Source organism: Danio rerio, chromosome 1 (genome assembly GCF_049306965.1).
Source record: "Danio rerio strain Tuebingen ecotype United States chromosome 1, GRCz12tu, whole genome shotgun sequence".
Lineage (NCBI taxonomy): Eukaryota > Metazoa > Chordata > Actinopteri > Cypriniformes > Danionidae > Danio > Danio rerio.
In genome coordinates, this window is record NC_133176.1 from 13,463,856 (window position 1) to 13,485,954 (window position 22,099).

The following is a 22,099-nucleotide window of genomic DNA, read 5'->3' on the forward strand; positions in this document are numbered from 1 at the left end:
TTAGCAAACTAAGAATTTAGAGATAATGATCATTTTGGGCCTATTAGAACAATAATCATTAGATGGCATATTTTTATGACTATTTAAAGATCTCAGACCCCAAATAATAACTATTTAATGATAATCATATATAATTAATAATGCTAATTTTGAATCCTCATGCTTTGCTGATATCCTTCAAAATCACTAGTTTTTTTTTAAGTGCAGAATGTAAGTTTGACACCCAGTGGTTGAAATAGGTATTGCATACTAGGATCAAAACAGATTCCCAGATTGACGATACCAACAGTGATGCTGATTTAAGTCGTGTTCTAAATAAAAGCAATGGCACACAATAGAAGGAATATTTTCCGTTTTGTTCTAACCAACACCTCGAATTGACATATAAGAAACGGCTTCTATTTTTCACAGGTGAACAACAGGATAACTGATCAGCTCAGGTACACCTCATGTGCTTTATTCAGTGTTAAATGGTAACAGTGTGAGTTTGAATGCCATTTTTCATGACATTTATTGCCATACTACTGAAAGCAGCAGCAGATAGTTCACCACAGATCTGGAAAATAAAATAAACCGTTTGAAATTGAACTTTAGAACTGTCACTCACTATCAGTCATTCGGCATGTATGTTTAATAATGTTAAAGAGGTTTAATATGTATTGATTAGATTATAATCCTCACCATTTCATGAGCGAGTGCATGTTCTGTGCTTCTAAATGGCTGCATTTGAATTCCTGTTGTGTTTCCACTGGCGCAAACAGCCAAATTGCGTATCACTGCAAATCTCATCACATAGCGTGTTGTTAGGACACAGGGTTACAGATGAACCTGCTCAGTGCTCACCTAATGTTTATGTTCAAATTATTTGCTAATTAATAACCTCATGTGGAACTCTGAATCTGTGTCTTACTGTCCACCTGAGGTCGCATTTCGGTCACGGACGCAAGCTTTGAGAGTCTTTATAACGGAATGGATGAAATATGCTGTTTTCCACCAAGGCAACCCGGGGTGCTGAATTATAATTGGGTAAACTGGCATTGGGCAGGTTTAAGAAAACATAAACAAGACAGTCGGAAAAAAAAAACATTTTCAAAAGCAGAATATCTGACTGCAGCATTGTTTTTCAGATAAACAAGAATGTTCACTTGACATGTTTCTTAAATATCTGCAAACATATTGTGGTATTTTTATGCTTTTAAAGGAGTCAAAAACTTACATAGAGCAGCTTTATTAATTAAAAATGGTAAGCATAAATATGAACGCATAATTTATCTGTTGCAATAAGTACAGATCTGAAAATTATGCGGTTTCATTTACACATAAATATGTTACCCTCTAAATGATGTCTGAACATTATTACACCCATTTATTATTAACATTTTATTTTCACAAACGTTATCTGAACCGTTAAATACTAATACATGAGTAGCAGTGTGCTATGACTGTATATCAGCACTGGTGGCAGGCCGAGTGCCTTGGCGCCCACCAGTGCTGATATACAGCCATAGCACACTGCTACGAGTGTGATATTGCATTTATACAACAGTTCAACGGCACAATCTTGTTCATAAAAAAAAAAAAATCAACCACAGAGAGACTAAAACCCTTTTGTATTAGGAATTCACATCTCGCATCATTCACATCTGCAGCTGACGTCAGAACAGCAGAAGCTGTTACTAATTCACCAACGTCACTTTAGAGCTAGTATTTGAATGATTCTCTATAGCGTAATGTGAAGCTGTGCTTCTGGTGTGTGACCCCCTTAAGGTGATGACAAAACAGCTAATTTTGCTCAAATTTTAAGATTATAAGGCTGAATGTGACATGAAATGCCATCCGTCTACAGAGATATCTCACCAGACTGCTGTTGTGTTTGCGATAAGGAGGGACAAGGCTGAATCCAGCTTCTTATTGACTCTATCCGGTCCACCTTAAAAACCACAAAGCTTCCATTTTTTAGGTTTTCATTCGCGCTCAGAGAACACACTGAGCAAGGGCTTATTATGCGGTTCTGGCGCTATCTTGTGGATAGACAACGTCAACCGCCACCGACGAGCTCTCAGAATTTTTTTTTTTTTTTAAATTGGCACTATTCTTGCAAATAAACTGCATAGTTGCAATCTAAACAACTAAATTCTCGACTAAAAAACCCTCAAAAGTATATTTTGTCGTCTAACGGCAGTAATATTTGTCAAACTGCAGTGTCTGCTTGTTGCTGGCTGTATGTGGGCGGAGTAATACACAAAGGGTAAAGAGGCTGTACGGATGCTGATATTACTTAAATATATCACGGCTATCAGCCAATCAGATTTGAGATCCAGACAGAACTGTTGTATAAATTTAAATACAGACATGCACTGTATACATAATAATATACTGTACAGTATATACATGTCAATTTATATATTACTTTTTGTTTGTATATAAATTACAAAAATAATTGCACCTCTTTTGTAAATATTAAAATGTATTGATTCACATTATAATAATTAAGAAAAACTAACAAAAGCAGTGAGCTGTGCTGTACCCTGAGATAATAACAAACCATCACCTCTTAAAAAAGCAATTCTGTCATCATTTACTCACCATTCACTTGTTCAAAACCTATTCTTTCTTCTGTTGAACACAAAGTTATTTTGAAAAATCTTGGTACTTGCTGACTACCACAGAAAACTCCATACCATACCAAACTATGGAAGTTGATGGGTACAATCAACACTCATTTTTCAAAATATCTTCTTTTGCCGTCAACAAAAGAAACTGTAAAGATTTAAACCGCATGAGGAAGAGTGAACAGTGAGGTGTTTTTCATTTTTGAATCAACTCTTCAACCATTTACAGATCAGGCTTCTCCTCGTAGTGGCAAATGCAGGCTGATCTTTGGCTGTCCAGGTACGGCTTACATCCCAAGTGCATGACGGTATCGAAGAGCACAGTCACTGCTGATTCACAGGCTGTCCAAACAAAGACGGGAATACGGTTTGATTTACTGCACAAGGACAGTACAATAAAATAAATACAGTTGAAGTCAAAATTATAGCCCTGCTTTTTACTTTTAATATTACACTTTTTTCAGATATTTTTCAAATGATGTTTAAAAGAGCAAGGAAGTTTTCACAGTATTCCCTCATAATATATTTTTTTCTTCTGGAGAAAGTCTTATTTGTTTTTATATTTGTTAGAATAAAAAGCAGTTTTTCATTTTAAGGTTAAAATTATGAGCATCTCTTGAGCAATATATTTGTCGATTGTTATACAATGACTTGCCTATTTAGCCTTTAAATGTCACTATAAGCTAAATACTAGCATCTTGAAAAATATCTAGTAAAATATTCTGTACTGTCATCATAGATAGAAGAAGAAATCAGTTATTATGAGCGAGTTATTAAAACTATTGTTTAGAAATGTGTTGACAAAATTATTTACATTGAACAGAAATTGGGAAGAAAAATATACAGGGGGTCTTATAATTCAAGAGGGTTAATAATTCTAACTTCAACTGTATATATGCAATAAAACTAAAGTATAGACTTACCTTGAACGCTTTGGGACAAGCCCAGTGTCATTTGTAAGTTCTGACAGATGTTCTCCAGACAGAGCTGGAACTGCTCATCACAGTCGCTTTTCTCTCTGCCGCAGGAGTCGTAGCAGCGGTCGTGCTCATTACAGCATCTGGTCATAGACGGGATCCCAACATCAAACTGCAAGAAATCAGGACAAAAAGTATTCAGTTTTACACGCCCCTGTTTCAAACAATTTTAATATTTCTTCTATTAAAAACAAAACCAAAAAAAAGGCAATTTGAAAAAAACCTGTAACTGTTTACTTCCATAGTATTTGTTTTTCCTAGTATGGAAGTCAATGGTTACAGAATTCTGAATGGTCAGAATTATTAGCCCGGCTTTGAATTGTTTTCTTTTGTAAATATTTCCCGAATGATGTTTAACAGAGAAGTGTCTAAAAATATTTTTTCTTCTGGAGAAATTCTTATTTGTTTTTTTTTCAGCTAGAATAAAAGCAGTTTTTAATTCTTTAATAACTATTTTAAGGTCAAAATTATCAGCCACTTTAAGCTAAATTTTGTTTTTAATAGTCTACAGAACAAACCATCATTATACAATAACTTGCCTAATTACCCTAACCTGCATAGTTAACCTAATTAACCAGTTACTAGAAATAAGTTATTAAAACTATTGTTTAGAAATGTGTTGAAAAAAAAAATCTCTCCGTTGAACAGAAATTGGGAAAAAAATAAACAAAGGTGGCTAATAATTCAGACTTAAACTGTGTGTACACACACACACACACACACATATATATATATATATATATATATATATATATATATATATATATATATATATATATATATATATATACATATATACATATATATATATATATATATATATATATATATATATATATACACACACACACACACACACATATATATATATATATATATATATATATATATATATATATACATATATACATATATATATATATATATATATATATATATATATATATATATACACACACACACACACACACACACATATATATATATATATATATATATATATATATATATATATATATATATATATATATATATATATATTCCTATTCAACAGAAGAAACAAACTCGTAAAGGTGAACAGCTTGGGGGAGAGTAAACACTGAGGACCTTTTTGGTCCCTTCAAGTACATAATAAGTGTAAGTATATACCAGAGATAGGGGACTCGAGTCACATGACTTGACGCAAGTCAGACTTATGTCGCAAAATGTAGGACTTTAGACTTGCTTGACAAATATCCTTAAAAAAATAAATAAAATAAAAAAACTGGACTTGACTGTGATGATTTGAGACAAATGACATGAAATAACTTGTTTTTGTTAAATAACCGTTTGTTATACATCATGCATTACATACAAAACCTAAAGTTATAAACAAATATAAATGGCAAAAATTAAAAAACATCGACAAAAAACTGACTTGACTTGAGATGAGCACTGACTTGACTTGAGGCCGACAAACATTGACTTAACTTGCTTTAGACTTGTTTGTGACTTGCACATGTGTGACTTACTCCCACCACTACTATGTTTCATTTAGGACACATTTCTGTCAATATCCAACACTGTTTTCCTCACCTGAAACCCAAACAGCGGTGAACCACATCCGTTTGGTGGAGGTGGTCTGTAGTTAGGACGAGGAACCGGTGTGTACCCTGTAAGAGAGACAAAAACTCATTACCACTTGAATAAAACGCAGAGCCTTTATTAAATGTGTACTGTATGCAAGCTGTATGAATTACTGATGTCTGACGAACCGTCGCCGCACGTGAACTGACACTGGCCGTCTGAGCCTCCGATCAGGTCCAGAGCCATGTTGAGGTACTTGTCGATCCGGTGAATCCCGCTCCGGATGGAGTTTATGGTCTTTCTCCAGTCTGGGGGTTTAATTTCTTCATCAGACCCATCAGCTTTGGTCGATAATAATACTCCAGAGAGCAGCAGGGTAACGCAGGAGAGGATGACACGACAGTGCATAGTCCAAAAATCACTCTTCACAAAATATCCACAGAGTATATACGTTAGATATTTTGTCTTACGTATGTTTCCGAAAGAGAGTCCACATGTTTAAATAAATCCGTGGTAAGAAAAAGTCTGTCTTTACTAGTAGAACTGTTATAAATGAAGTAAGAGTCTGCATCAACTTCTTGTAGATAAGTGAATAGATCTCTTCTTCTTCTACTGCTCTTCTTACATTGAACGGTGGCCCTTCTGCCCCCTGCTGGACGAAAGTTTATTTCTGGACTATGGCCTGTCATGTCATCATCTCCTGCGTGTTCGACTATAAAGCAGTGTTTCTCAACCACGTTCCTGGCGGACCACCAGCTCTGCATATTTTCATGTCTCCTTAACCAAACAGCTGATTCAGATCATCAGCTCATTAGCAGAGACTAATAGAGCTGTAATGGGTGTGACAGACAAAGGACACATGCAAAGCGTGCAGTGTTGGCAGTACTCAAGGAATATGGTTGAGAAACAGTGGACTAAAGCATAGTGATACAATAAACATGCATAAAATAACTTTGTATTTATCGAACATCTTAAGATGAAAAAGTTAAATAAACACAGACACATACTTATATTTAATAAGCAGCCTATACAAGAAGTTTGGCAAACAATGACATCTTGATTAGGTAACTTTCGCACATTCACATTTTATATTCATTCATTTATTTTCCTTTGACTTAGTCCCTTTATTCACCACAGCGGAATGAACCGCCAGGTTATCAAGCATGTGTTGCACAGTTGATGCCCTTCCAGCTGCAGCCCAGTACTGGGAAACATCCATACACACTCATTCACACACACACACACACACACACACACATACACTACGAACAATTTAGTTTATTCAGTTCACCTATAGCGAATGTCTTTGGACTTGTGGGGGAAACCGGAGCACCCAGAGGAAACCCACGCGAACATGGGGAGAACATGCAAACTCCACACAGAAATGCCAACTGACCTAGCCTGGGCTCGACACGGCGACCTTCTTGCTGTGAGGCGATCGTGCTACCCACTGCACCACTGTGAATCCCCCATTGTTATATTAAACAAACATATTAGGGGAAACATGTTTTGTGAACACTCACGCTGTCTGCCGGTGCTCTACATTTGCCAGTTTCAAACTGATAAATAAATTTGGTGCAAGCATGCATTCACAATGGTTTGGTCCATTACAGGAGTGTTCAAATGTATATTTAAATTATATATTATTTTAATTATTAATATTTAAGACACAGAACAAACTATTTCATAACTCTTAAAGGGCAGACCCCCATACATCTTGTTATGATGTCCTTCAGGGAGGAATCAAGCGTAAATTATGGGGGTTTAACCCCCCAAACCCCCCTGTAATTCACACCCTGGTGCTAACCACTTAGCCACCGTGCCGCCCAGGCTACTTTAATTTAACTTAAAATGTTTTAGTTGAGGCGACGCAGGGGTGCAGTAGGTAGTGCTGTTGCCTCACAGCAAGAAGGTCGCTGGTTCGAGCCTCAGCTGGGTCAGTTGGCGTTTCTGTGTGGAGTTTGCATGTTCTCCCTGCGTTCGCGTGGGTTTTCTCCGGGTGCTCCTTTTTCCCCCACAGTCCAAAGACATGTGTTACAGGTGAATTGGTAAGGCTGAATTGTCCGTAGTGTATATGTGTGAATGAGTGTGTGTGGATGTTTCCCAGTGATGGGTTGTGGCTGGAAGGGCATCCGCTGTGTAAAAACATGTTGGATAAGTTGCCGGTTCATTCCGCTGTGGCGGCCCCGTATTAATAAAGGCACTAAGCCGACAAGAAAATGAATGAATGAATGTTTTAGTTGAAAACCAAACATATAAAAATGGTTTAAAACACTTTTTTTTACATCAAATAATCACATTTTATTAATGTTTCTTCAGATTTCCTCAGACGAAGGAGTCACTCGTTGAAAGGCCCTGCTCTTGAAGGAGAACAGTTTGGACAGAGAGCCCTGAATGCCTCTCTTCACTCTCGGCCTGACGTCCATGAGAGCTGAATCAGGAGATGTATCAGCGCCCGCTTTCTGGTCTCCACTGCATCTCTCATCTGTTTCCTTCTGGTCAGAATGCAGGTACATCTCACTGATGCTTTTGCAGGTAGATGGAGATGCAGCACAGCTCTCCATCAGATCTTTCTTGACAGAAAACTCGGCATTTGATCCGGCTAGGCTTTCATTCGAGTAACTCTTTAGTGCCTCAGGGTGCATGACCGTGTAGTTAATGATGGCTGCAGATAGGACAGCGGTGACGTAGCCCACAACCAGATTGTTTTCATGCCTTTTCATTGTCTTCAGGTTGACCTTATGTGCCAGGAGGCCAAGAGCTTCATTTCTGATCTGTAAAACAGTGTCTTCTGTAAAACTGCCTGCGGTGCAGACATCAACATTAATCCCTGCCAGGCTTGCCAGTGCCTTTATTAGACTGGAAACAAGTGTTTCAGAAAGATCAGTGTCCAAAATGTCGAGTTTTTCCAGCAGTCCTTCAACAACACTCTCCAGCAGATGAAATGGCAATGTTAAAGTGTGAGAGGCCTCTGGGATTTCTCCTTCTTCTCTTCCTGATTGGCTGGTGCTTTCAAAGCAAGCTTCATCGGGTGCATCCTTAAAAAAATAGTAAAGTAAAATATAAAATGCAGATATCTTCATTAGTAGTCCTCCTGTGAAATTCTCATCTCGATTATCATATTTTTAAAAAATATTTCCTTTAGTTTGGCTGTGTTGGAAACTATATATTAAAATAAAATGAAAAAAAAAAACACTAATGAGGTGAATATTATTAGCCCACTTAAGATCTTTTTTGGCTTAAAAAAAAACTCTGTTGTCCAATGACTTGCCCAATTAACCAAGTTAAGCCTTTAAAATGCACTTTAAGTTGAACACTACACTGCAAAAAATATACATGATTAATTACTCATGACAGCATATGATTTAATTCATTGTAACTTATTTAACTAGGTTAACCATGTTTTAACTTAATTTTATAAGTTAAACGAGCTGTTTTAAGTCAGTTTAATATAATTTGAGTTCAACTGACTCATATAGGGTTATATTGATACAGTTTAAAAATCTGTTTTTACAGTGTAGTAGCTTGCAAAATAACAAATCAAGTAATATACTCTCATCATGGCTAAGAAAAAGATAGATATTTGAAAGTAAACTATTATGTTTAAAATGTGTTGAAACCTTCAATTTTAAACATGAGTTTAAATTATAAATTTTAAATATCTGAAGAATAATTAAAATTCCACAGATGGGCTAACATAAATTGTAATAATTTAATATTTTCATGAACTGAATATTGAATATATATTCTTTATTCCCTTGAATTTATTACGGTTGCAAACTTGATGCAGGGTTTTAAAATAAATATGAATATTTTAAACGAAATAAAACAAATTCAATTAAACTAAATATATATATATATATATATATATATATATATATATATATATATATATATATATATATATATATATATATATATATATATATAATAGAAGAACGTACTTTTATTGTTTTCTTGATTTTTTCTATTAAGTTAAAATGATAAAGTTAAAGCTAAAATGAATCGGAATAACAAACAGGATGCCAGATTTTAAAATAAATAGGCCATTTTTCTTGTAGCTATAAGAAATAAAAAGAAAGAAAGAAAGAAAGAAATTTTCTATATATACAACTATTCGACCCGTTTTTATCAAAACAGTGATTATACAGCAGGAAGCTGTCAAATAGGTACAGTTTTCTTTATTTAACGTATACAATTCTTTATTTAGCGCATAAAATCTTACCTCAGTAGTAGTAGGTGAAATATGCTTTGTTTTATTCTCTACAGTCGTTACAAATATTATTAAATTGCCAGATTTGTTGACAAAAATTTTCTGACGATTGTCCTCCATCTTTCTTACACACATTGATCGTTATTTGCGTCAGAATTTGAATCACAACACACGTCCATATTCATGCAAATATCTGTACATTCTACGCTTATGGTTTGCATACAAAATAAAAATACGGATACTTAGTTCTTTATACGTGAATTTATGTTTATACATGACATGAGGGTATATGAGCGAGAGCAAAGCCATGGAACCATTGAAAATGCCACAAGATGGCGATGCTGGTTCTGTGGTGCGAAATATCCAAAGAAGAAGAGAAGAACCACAACATTGCTATTGAACACAAAACAGAACCGAAACGCTGGACTGATATTATTAACATTTTCATTTAAGTTCTCGTTTGACTTAACGCTGATCTGGTAAGACAAATCTTCATGAACACCTCGCTAGTAAGAAGTCTCAAACTCTTGCTTTAGTGTTAAGGTATATGTTGTAGTAACCAAGATTTCCAAGAATCCTGTATAAATAATATTGTGAAAACGGCACATTTCTAAAATATTACATTTTACTTGGGATATCTGTAATATTTTATGTATTTATGCATATTAAAATGCTTTTATACAACTATAGTTAATGTAGCAAAACCACGGTGTGTTTTGGATTTGAACATGGTTTAACAACAAAAAAAACATGTGCTTTTTTCTTTTTCCTATTGTTTGTTTTACAGTAACTATGGTTAATTTGCATAGAGTATTTTTGCTCACCAAATAAGTATTAAATTGATCACCAACTACATTTAATTTCACGCTTGACTGTATGTAAATTGTTAAAAGTGATGTTGTTTATGTGTAGATATTCACATTCAATAAGATATGTATTTACTTATTCATTTTGTTATTCCTTTGTCTTCAGACATTGTGTTTGAATGAACTTCTGCCTGATTATTATTGTGAGTGTAAACTGTTGTTGGTTATAGGCTGATCATGGAGATGCCAGAGGCCAGTCATTGTCAACCCACATCGCCAGACTCTGCAAACTCTTCAAATGAGTCCAGCATGTCTTTAACACCACACATGCTGGCCAAAATTGAACGAAACCGCCAACGGGCGCTGATGCTCAGACAAGCCAGACTCGCCAGCAGACCGTCCTCCGCTGTAGAAGGTCTGACTTTTGTTTAAAACCTACACAAGACATGTACAAATTTAATTTAATTAATACTGTGTGATGAATGTAATATGTTTCAGGAGCTACTCACGCTAAAGTGGCAAAAACTATAGACTCTGGTGCTGGATTTTTTATTGAAGAGGAGACAACAGAGGACGAGCAGCAGGAGAAGAGAGTCGTTCAACAACCAGGTTTTTGAAACTCCTATACTTGCTTTATTTTATTGCACAAACAGAATAGCAGTAAGTTACTTTAGAAAGAGAAGCATTACAATATTGAGTTACTCCTTCAAAAAAGTAACTAGTTGTGTTACTTGGTTACTTTTTATGGAAAGTAATGTGTTACATTACTTTTGAGTTACTTTTGCGTTACTTTTCCTTATCTGGCTGAGGTTTGATCTCTTTCAGAGCTCGCAGGTGTTTTTTTCACCTTTTTTTAAAGAGAAGCTCTGCATTTAACAACCACCAATATAACATACAGCTTCATTTTCCTTTTAAAAAATGTAGGATAATATTATATTTTGAGAACTTTCCGAGCCCCATGCTGTATAAACAGATTAACGACAGCATGTAAAGTAAAGTGTTTGCTACTGTTGTATGTTTTGTGTTATTAGTTAAGTAAATTCACGGCTCGTTGAGATTAAAGATTGCAATAAAGCCTGAGAGTACTAACATTAAATTAGAAAAGTAAAGTTCGCAGACAGACTTTGTTTGCTTGAGAAAGCCAAGTCTGAAAGTTTGAAGTAGTTTCAATAACTGAAGTAGTTTTTAAGAAGTTTGAAACCGTTGACATAGATAAGTACATATAGGTTAGCATGTTTCTAGTATGGATTGGCATGTCTCTTGCTAGGGGGTAGATAGGGGTTCGGAGTGGTTGCTAGTGGTTGTTCTGTATGGTTGCTAGGGTGTTCTGAGTGCTTGCTAAGGTATTGCTAGGGTGCTCTCAGTGGTTGCTAAGGCATTGCTAGGGTGTTTTGAGTGATTGTTAAGTTGTTGCTAGGGGCTTGCTAAGGTGTTTTGAGTAGTTGCTAACATTAGCATGGTTCTAATATGAATTAGCATGTTGCTAGTATGTTTCTAGCATAAATTAGCACGTTCTTAGCATGAATTTAGCATAAATTTGTATGTTTTAAGCATAGATTACTATGTTTGTTAGTATGATTTGTATGTTTCTAGTATGGATTGGTATGTCATTAGTATGTTTTTAGTATGGATTAGTATGATTTAGCCTGATTTTTGTTTTTATTAAGGAAGTCTATGGCACAGTTGCTGGGTTCTGTAAGTGGTTGCTAGGGTGTGGCTAGTAAGTTGAAAGGTCCTCAGAGATTAGCAGATTGATAGTCTGAGTTTAATGAGCCCAAACTTCTATATGACAGTCTGGCGCAAAGCTATGAGGTCACAAAGTTTGGTCCAGTGTTAAGTTAATGAGACTTTTCTGAATTTCTGGGTCAGTTTTTGGAAAACTGTAAGTCAGATCAGTTGGAAAAGATATAGCAACTGAATTCCATAAAGTTTGGAGTTAGTTTGGTGGTTGTAGTATGAACGGTCTGGCAGGAGATGCGTTCTTAACATAGTCTAAGAAGAAGAAGATGGAAGAAGAATATGTTTATGTAGTATAACAGTATGTTGGCTTCCTCATAATGAATGAATGAGCCTCTTTCTTTTTGACATTTCCAGCAAACATTATTATTTGCCAAACCCATTCTTTTTAATCAAACAGGTGTGAAGTAAAACCTGTGTATAATTTAACTGAGTAAATTGTCCTTCTCGTATGCATTTACCAGTATTTGACTAAATACTTTTGAAAACATTTATAGTTATATTTTATATATAATATTCCATATAGTTTGCTCTTGTAATTAATTTGCAAACCTAGTGACATCTTTGCATTGTCATGTGTATGTTTTAGCCCCAGTGATGGAGCCTGATTATCTGATGTGCGAAGAGTGTCAAAAGCCATTTATGGATTCTTATCTGAGCAACAGTTTTGATCTGTCTGTGTGTGATAAATGCAGGTATGTTATATTCACTCTGTGTGTGGTCGTAGTGGGTTAGAAATGTACTGTGTAACATAGACTATTAGTTACTGCCGGGTGCTGTTGTTAAACACCAGTTGTTTTTGTCTCAGTATTTCAGTTATGGTCTGATATTGTGTTTCCTGTGCACCTGCCGTTCGAAAAACCTTCAAAACAAGCACTATATTGTATATGAGAAATTCATTTATAGATGCATATGTTTGCATAGAGACAATGACGTAAAGCACAAGCTAATATCTCGCACGGAAGCGAAAAAGAATTACCTCCTGAAGGACTGTGATCTGGATAAGAGGGAGCCACCGCTGCGATTCATCCTGAGGAAAAATCCTCACAATCCACGCTGGGGAGACATGAAACTCTACTTAAAGACACAGGTAGGGTCAACACATCCTCTGGACAGAGATTTGACATTAACCTGATCTCATCCAACCCAAATATTAAACTCAAATCATGTCTTAAAATTAAGCTGGTACAAAATTATTACATTTTAACACACTTTTTTTCTGTACAACTAGCTGCAATAATTATATGGCTGGATAAATTATGGTATATTTTAAAACATTTCCCCAAAAACAGGTACTGTCCGGATGCCATATCTGTTTTATTAGCTCTTACATGCACTACCTGACAAAAGTCTTGTTGCCTATCTCAGTTTTAATAATAATAATAATAATAATATTATTATTAGTTTTGGGAGCAACAGATAATAACTTCACTTCTAGTTGATCATTTGATATCAGTGGCTTATATGAAAGGCAAAGGCCTCTAGATTACACTATTATACCAAAATAAAATATGATCATGCCTTGATTTTTAATGATTTAATCAGGACAGTAAGGTCTGACTCATGGTGCAGTGAAAAAAGGATTAATATTGTGTACGACTCCCATGAGCTTGGATGACTGCATCCATACATCTCTGCAAGACTCAAATAACTTCTTAATAAAGTCATCTAGAACGGCAAAGAAAGCGTTCTTGCAGGACTCCTACAGCTCATCAAGATTCTTTGGATTCATCTTCGATTCCTCCTCCTCCATTTTTTCCCGGACATGCTAAATAATGTTCATGTCTGGTGACTGGGCTGGCCAATCTTGGAGCACCTTGACCTTCTTTGCTTTCAGGAACTTTGACGTGGAGGCTGAAGTATGAGGAGGAGCGCTATCCTGCTGAAGAATTTGCCCTCTCCTGTGGTTTGTAATGTAATGGGCAGCACAATCGTCTTGATAGCTCAGGCTGTTGTTGTTGCCATCCACTCTGCAGATCTCTCACACACCCCCATACTGAATGTAATCCCAAACCATGATTTTTTCCTTCACCACACTTGACTAATTTCTCTGAGAATCTTGGGTTTATGCAGGTTCCAACAGACCTTCTGCTGTATTTGTGATGATTGGGATGCAGTTCAGCAGATGATTCATCAGAAAAATTCTACCTTCTTCCATTTTTCCAACCAATCAACTAGATGTCAAGTTAATATTTGTTGCTCTTACAACTGGGACTGACAAGACTTGTCAGCTAGTGTACAGTAAGTGTCAATATGAGTTGAACCAGAAGGAGAGAAATGACACTTCATAAAATGCAATAATTTATTATTATTTATATTATAATTATTATAATAATACAATTATTAAAAAATATAAGAACTAAAACGTCTTTTTTTTGCCATAACTATAGTTTTAAACAACCCTTTTTAATTATGACACCACCCCCAAATCTGAAATGTCTCTTAAAATATCCCTCCCATGGCATAAATATCTGGATTTTATGTACGGTAATAGAGTGAATTTCAAACAAATTAGCATTTAACAAAAATAATTGAACCAATTAGTATTGATTTAATATTCTAATTCTATGTTTAATGACTATTTTATTCTTAATGATATTATTTTTCCCCTTTTTTTTTTTTTTTGCTTTATTAGGTTCATACTTGGTAAGACAGAAAATAACACTGTAAATAAAATATACATAATATTGATAAGGTAAAATATCAATAAAAAAAGAAAATAAAAATATACATAAGATAACGAAAAAATCATTATAATAATCATTATTAATCATTATAATAAAACAAACAACAGAATAAATAAATTAGAAAAAAACTATTAAGATATACGGGTCTCCTTAAAAAATTAGAAAGGGGCAACACTTGCACAAAAATTGCACGTAATAATATATTGATGCATTCAAATGGTAATACTTTTTTATATCACCAAGCTTGTTTTTATTTTATTAATTATAAACAGTCAAATATTATTACAAGTTTTTTAGGTTGTGTATTTGTATAAAGATTTTAACATGTAATGCATTTATGATGGACGTTTTAGCATTATTACTCCCTTCAATGCCACATGATCCTTTAGAAATCTTTCTGATTGGCTAATTTCTGGCTAATATCTATTCAATTTAAGAGTTGTTATTACTAATCTGTGGAAACTGTATTTTCATTACAAATGAATACTTCTATGAGCAAGAGTTTAATAATGATCACTGCTGTATTTATGAAGCAGCATTAACATAGTCAATATAATTAAATTAAATTAATTAAACAATAGTTAAAGTTGAACACTAAATGTGTTACTTCGTTACAAAACTGTTAAATTAATTAACTATTTATTTAATATGATTTGATGATTTTTGTTTGCTCTTTTTCTACCAAATGTTAAGGTGGAGAAACGCTCTGTGGAGGTCTGGGGCAGCGATGAGGCTCTGGAAGAGGCCAAGGAGACTAGAGAGGAGAACAAAGAGGTGCAGAAGCAGAAACGCTTTAATAAAAAAGTGAAAGGTATTACTTGCAATCACTCTGGAGCACTTATTTTTGTATAGATATACTTAAAGGCACAATATGTATTTTTCGCCACTAGAGGGCGCATATTCACTACAAACAAAAGCGTAGATTGATGGTATTCTTTACATCCAACGAGACTCCTGAAAAAATCATGTTCATGGATGAGCTAAAATATTCAAAACTTATCACCATGGCAGTATGAAGCAAAGTAATTGCTCATTCACACCCAATGCGTCTTTTGGCCCATTTCCACTGAGTGGTATGGTAAGGGTCACCTTTATCAGGCTTACGTTTCCACTGCCAAAAGGGAACTAATGGTAACTCGAACAGAAAGTTTCAGTCAACGCCATTCTCGCTCGAGGAAATGTCAAAGTAAAGCTGTACGGGTTAATCACATATCATATGAGAAACACTTTTCACAAATCAGATTCTGTATACATATAAATGCTTGTGTACAAATGTTCATTACTAACCTTTCTATGAACACAATTTGATTATAACGGCAGATCATTGATAAATAGCCTTCTGTAACATCTGCAATTATATAAAATAAATAAATGCAACATATATGAACACATACAGACCATTACAGTTTCTGATATGTTACCACTTACAGAAAAACAACACACAGCATACATTTAGTCCTTATTTGGGTTCAAAAACAACACGCATCATATAGCCCACAGTCAGTGCAAACCTCTCATCTGAATCTTTAACCTTTACCAGCACATGTAACCTCCTGTTAGACAGTCATTCCATCATTTCGAGTTCATAGTAGTCCAAAAAGTGATGATAGTTAAACATGGCAGTTTGTTCATCTTTTACCGTACATTCACACCGAAAGCGGCGAGAGCGTCCAAGGTCCCTACATTGATCTTATTTAAAGGAGCCGTTGCAGCATATCAGTTACATTCCTGCATAAAACAAGTTTCTAGCTTGAAAATGTTGCGCACTTCTTATCAAATTCATACAACAATGGAAGATCAAGTTGCATGTGGTGTGGCTTTGCTCTATTTATCCAATATGTGTCCATATGTCTGAAATATCCTGAAGCAGCAGTACTGTTTTGTACTGTCACATCGCGTGAGATTCTTGCTTTTTTTAAGATAAATTTATATAACATTAATGAAGATCAGTAACTCGCCAGTAACTAATTTAATGCATGTTCCTGTAAGAAAACATTGTAAATAATTGGAAATCCGGCGACCACAATAATCAAACCCTTGGGAACAACTGTGGTCGGAACCAAAGTTCCCAGGTCTGTGTTCTCTGGACTCCTGTCAAGCAGTGGACGTCTTCATTCTGATTGCTTGCCGCCGAACCGCGTCATAGCTCATTACCATAAAGTTGACTTCATTTCAACTCTCCTCGACGCTCATGCCGGCGAAGGCGCGCCACGCTGCTCCTCGCCGCTTATCGCCGCTTATCGCCGCCGGCTCTCATTGAAAATGAATGACTTCCGGCTACTTTGACGCTCTCGCTGCTTTCGGTGTGAACCTACGGTTAGGCTGCTGAAAGAATTATTTGCTCCTTTGTTTTTCCGGCTTCTCCTTTGTTTTTTCATGCTTCACTCTCACGTACGTCTGTATCTGAAAGGTTGTCAGAAGCACTTCAATAATCACACGCACATTATTATCATCAGCTCAATAAGTTTGTTATTTCAAATATAGACACGCAGTGAGGGCACGCAAGATCTCTGAAGAAAGTGAAACCGCTCGCGCTTTTAGATGGTCTTGTAACACAACATCAGGACACTGCAGATTTAGCTGTTTTTGGCTTTGCTGTTGTTCATCAAGATGACAATGTTTGTTTGAGCTCAGGTCGACCATGGCTTGTTATTACAGTGTAATGTATTTAAAAATTCTTTTGTTTTCATTCTCCTGGCAAGTGATGCTTCTCTGTAAACCAATAGCGTGCAGCTGCGCATCTAGCTCTGCCTTTTGGTACTTTTTTGTCGTGCTAGGTACCCTTTGGAAAGGGTACCCAAAAAGTGGTACAGTACTGTTCGCTTTTTGGTACCATTTGACAGTGGAAAGGGCCATAAAAGCATAATGAACCATACTGTACCACTCAGTGGAAATAGGCCATTTACTTATAAAATCACGAGAAAAGTAGTGCATTGGAAAGGCTGATGCAGCACAAAAGCAGCGGAGCTTTTATTATGCCACAGTTCACTGCTTCTGATTCTTGTGATCACGTGGGATATAACCTTACCGGGGGACTATTTATTATATTAAAACCATGTTAAGGTTCTGTTATAATGCTGCTCTGTATATTATAATAAAAAACACAACATATTGAAGCATCTTTAGTGTTTCCCTGTTTTCTATAAAACCAAAAAAAAAAACAGAAAAACGAGGGTCTGTGATGTCATTAGGACAGCAACACAGCACATGGTCCCTAGTTAAAATAGTTTATTTCTCTGAGCATTCTTCAAAAATTTGAAATAGTGTACATACTTAAGTCAACAAAATATATAACACTGTGTTCTTGTGATTTTTGGATATATTAATGAACCGATCTTGCATATTGTGCCTTTTAAATAATTTTTCACCACACTGATAAAATTGCTCATAGAAATGAATTAGAATATGTTGTTTTTAACACTTTCATAAGCAGTAATCAGTTGAAAATGACTGTTTTTGTGTTTGAAATATTTTATAAACCTGAAATAATCAATGTTTAGATAACATCATGTATTGATTATAGACTAAATGAACTAATTGAGATGACTAGAGTTGCTCACAGTGTTGATTTGTCCATGTCTGTCAGAGCTGAGGCGGACGGTGAGGAGCAGTATGTTTAAGAAAGACACCAGCATTCATCAGCACGACTACGGCCCTGACGAGCTGCTGGATGAAGAGGAAGATCTCTACAGGAAAGTGTGTCAAACCTGTGGACACCAACTCACTTTTGAGAAAATGTGATTGTGCCTTCCAGCTCATACAGATATGGCTACTACACAGGGAGCAAGCAGGGTCCAGGTACAGGTCAACGGAGACAAGTAATCAGGCTCTCAGCACATTCTAGTGGCAGTCCAGGTATCTGAAGCTTCCAAAAAAAAACAGTGGTGCTGTTTTGTTTGTTTATATCTTAAGTATGGCAAGCCGTTTAACATTTAATCTATGAAACATATTAGTACTCATTTTTCTATATTAGTGCCCTTTTCCATTAGGAACTAGCACTTACTATCTATTTATTCTTTAGATCAGTGTTTCCCAACCCTGTTCCTTGAGGCACACCAACAGTACATTGGACGTCTCCCTTATCTGACCCATTTATTACAGGTTGTGGAGTCTTTTCTAATGTTCTGATGAGTTGATGCAGGTGTGTTTGATTAGGGAGAGGTAGAAAATCTGTACTGTTGGTGTGCCTTCAGGAACAGGGTCGGGAAATGCTGCTTTAGATGCATAATTTAAAAGACTGTTTAGTATTCTTTAGGTACTTGTGCTCTTATTTGTTAGACCGATCAAATAGACACTTGGTTGTTCATTACACAATTGTTTATGTTTATTAGATTTTAGTGCTTAATTTAATAATGACAAGGTATTATTTTGTTTTCACTAGTAACAACCAAGCAAACATATTGTGTTTAATAGACGTCTAATAGGCATCTAAAGCTAGACAGCTTGGCTAAACTTGGGCTCTCAGTGAAAATCTAATAGACATCTAAGAAGAGCCCAAAACTAGACTAGTCGTCAAATCGACAGACTCGTAACGAGATTTAGTTGAATTGGCCTATTCTGAGACTTCTATTAGATTTTCTCTAAGAGCCCAAATTCAGCCTTGTTTTTGTTCGAGACGACTATGTTTAGACATCTATTAGACGTCTTTTAAACACTGGGAAGCTTTACCTTTTGCCCTTGTCTTCAATAAGGATCTGCCATTGAGATATTAACTGTTAAGTTTTGACTTGTGTGTATTCTTATTGCCACAAGTTCATGTTTTTAAATGCTAGTAGTTTTTATTTTATTTACCAGTACCTGTTATTAGATACCAGTACTTGTATTACATTATATACTATAATAGTACTTGTATAGGTATGAATATCTAATCAGTAATAAATGCTAATTCTTATATGTAAGTATAAGTAGTTCTTATTCATTGGACACTAGTACCTATTGTTATTATTGTTATTATTATTATTAATATTATTAGATACTCAAATGCTTTATAATTATTGCAAGTAACATTTCGTATTTTATTATTCACAACAGTTTTTTTTATCTCGTTATATGTTTCGACTAGTCAAAAAGGGGAACTCAATTAAAATAATTACCTAAAAATAATTACTAGTACCTATTAAATAGGCAAGAGTATCTAATAAATACAGTAATAAATACATACAACAATCTAAAAACAAAATAAGTACTAGTACCTAATGAATTACTAGTAATTCATAAACTATGCCATAGTCGCAGCTGGAATACAGACTAATCAAAAGTCTAAACATACCAGTCAAAACTGAATAGTTGATATCTCAATGACAGATTACCATAGATCAGTGTTTCTCAACCGTGTTCCTGGAGGACCACCAGCTCTGCACATTTTCCATGTCTCCTCAACCAAACACAGCTGATTCAGATCATCGGCTCATTAGCAGAGATTGAAAGACCTGTAATGGGTGTGACAGACAAAGGAGACATCCAAAACATGCAGTGCTGGTGGTCCTCCTGGAATATGGTTTGAAACACTGCTATAGAAGACAATGGCAAGCATAAAAATAACATGATGAATGAAATAAGCACTAGTATTTAATAATAAGAACCAGTGCCTAATGAATAAATTCTAGTATCTAATTAAAAAATTATAGTATCTAATAAATTAGTAGGACCAGGCAGTTTGTAATAAATGAATACCACTAGCTAATGAGTATGTGCAGTATCTAATAAATTAATCCCACTAGCTTATGCGTAAGTGCTAGTATCTAATAAGTAAGTGCTAGTATCTAATAAATGTGTACCAGTATCTAATAAATGAACACCAGTAAGTAATGCTAGTAGCTATCTTGTATGGTCACTAGTACCTGAGGAATAAATGGCACTAAAAACATTTGAGTACTTAAACTGAATGGAAAATGGGCACTAGTAGCATGAAAAGAGATGCTAGTGTAATTTATAGATTAAATGTTAATGGTTTGTGAAGTTTAGAAACGTTTACATCAGTGACGGTAAGAGTTTTAAGCGCTAGATTGGATCACAAGATGGCGCTGTTGAGCTGAATTTCAGAACTACAGTCAAAGTAATTATCGAATGACATACAAGATGATTCATTATTATTTCAAGGGGAGCACACACACACTGTTAGCATATTTTAAATATGTGAACAAACTGTAAATGAGGTGTATTAAATGGTACATTCCATGTGTATTTTAATATTCGCTACGTGACTACCAAAAGTATGCCTTGTCAGTTTAATCATGACTCAAACGAACCAAACTGGTCTGAAGCTGAACTGGTAACATGAACTGGTCTCTTCCTCGTCTACCTCGTAAAATCCCAGTGGGTGTTTGTACGGCGAGGGATATTGACGATTCCATACGCAGACTGAGAGATTCTCTTACAGTGTTGTGTTTCAGTCTGTCTGTCTGACCACCGAATGTATCACACCTCCATATTCACCATACACACAAAATCACTCGTTTATTTACATCACGTTTGGCTATATATGTTACACTGTATTAGAAATGATGAATTTAGTAAATAAATGGTTTATAATAAATAAAAACCTCGTCTTAGAAAGTGTTTTCCATTATTAGCTTTTACTATGTCATGTTTTAAGACCACAAACATGCTTATTATTATTCTTCAGGGACACACACACCATTCTCTGTTTCCTCGTGTCGTGTCTGGTGTGTGTGAGTAAGAGAGTGAATGTGTGAATGTTCGTCCTTTTGTCATGGTGTCCTGTGAGGCAGGATTACACATGCCTTGCATTGCTGTCATTTATTTGTGTTCGGCCTGTATCTTGTTCGCTTTTACGTCTCTGAACCCTTCAGGCCACTGCAGAATCAGACCAAACAAAGGGCACCTCCAGTAAAGATACAATAATAACATAGGCCTAAGGAATTACAGTAACTTTTGAAATAGTAAATTAATCGAATAAAAACATGAATAAATTAATATATTTTGATTCAATTATTATTGTGCAAACAGATATAGAAAAAAACATAGAATATATGTTTGAATATTGATATAAAAAAAAAACAGGTTCAAATAAAAACTGTTATCATTTACTTACTTTAGGCTACTCGTTCCAAACCTTTATTAGTTTCTTTCTTAAGTAGATATTATTTAGATATATATTATATATTCATTCATTTTCCTTTGGCTTAATCTCTATTTCAGAGTTCAATCCAGCACTGGAAAACACCCATGCACACTCATTCACCCAAACACACACACTTTGACCAATTATAATTTATCCAATTCGCCTATAGCGCATGTCTTTGGACTTGTTATGGAAACCGGAGCACCCGGAAGAAACCCACAAATACAGGCAGAACATGCAAACTCCACACAGAAATACCAACTTGGGACACGAACCAGCGACCTTCTTGCTGTGAGGAGGCAGTGCTAACCGCTAAGCCACCATATTATATATTAGATATAACATTTAATATAAAAAATATCAGAAACTGGAAACCATTGACGTATTATTCATATTTTTTATTTTTTTATTTATTTT

General features: G+C 35.2%; 3 protein-coding genes across 11 annotated transcripts in view; 1 reads left to right on the plus strand and 2 right to left on the minus strand.

The window, feature by feature from the left end:
* Window positions 1-436: 436 nt before the first annotated feature.
* pla2g12a (phospholipase A2, group XIIA) lies at window positions 437-5,754 on the minus strand. 4 transcript variants are annotated; one of them, XR_012392563.1, is made up of 5 exons: window positions 5,344-5,754; window positions 5,165-5,241; window positions 3,536-3,701; window positions 1,534-2,954; window positions 437-1,442 (listed from the first exon to the last, which is right to left on the minus strand). XR_012392563.1 is itself a non-coding variant. In XM_068214844.2 (4 exons), the coding sequence occupies exons 1-4, from the start codon at window positions 5,561-5,563 to the stop codon at window positions 2,836-2,838; spliced, it is 582 nt and encodes a 193-aa protein (XP_068070945.2). In that variant the 5' UTR covers window positions 5,564-5,754; the 3' UTR covers window positions 437-2,835. The 4 variants fall into 4 exon arrangements, 2 of the variants coding, with proteins under 2 accessions (XP_068070945.2, NP_001076268.1); XR_012392517.1 differs by having other exon boundaries at window positions 5,329-5,754; XM_068214844.2 differs by having other exon boundaries at window positions 437-2,954.
* A 1,573-nt stretch (window positions 5,755-7,327) lies between these two features.
* On the minus strand, window positions 7,328-9,702 carry LOC110439783 (uncharacterized). Its single transcript, XM_021475996.3, has 2 exons — window positions 9,381-9,702; window positions 7,328-8,193 (listed from the first exon to the last, which is right to left on the minus strand). The coding sequence occupies exons 1-2, from the start codon at window positions 9,501-9,503 to the stop codon at window positions 7,471-7,473; spliced, it is 846 nt and encodes a 281-aa protein (XP_021331671.2). The 5' UTR covers window positions 9,504-9,702; the 3' UTR covers window positions 7,328-7,470.
* The window catches only part of xpa (xeroderma pigmentosum, complementation group A), a 30,253-nt gene continuing 17,686 nt past the window's right edge, over window positions 9,533-22,099 (plus strand). Inside the window, exons 1-8 of one of the 6 annotated variants that reach the window (XR_012390323.1) lie at window positions 9,586-9,847; window positions 10,405-10,589; window positions 10,673-10,783; window positions 12,501-12,606; window positions 12,836-13,001; window positions 15,292-15,409; window positions 18,185-18,648; window positions 18,792-21,153. Coding sequence is in view for 4 of the 6 variants with exons in the window: in XM_005159814.6 (XP_005159871.2) it covers window positions 9,633-9,847; window positions 10,405-10,589; window positions 10,673-10,783; window positions 12,501-12,606; window positions 12,836-13,001; window positions 15,292-15,409; window positions 18,185-18,339 (1,056 nt within the window). In the remaining 2 variants the exon portion in view is untranslated. 6 annotated transcript variants of the gene reach the window in all.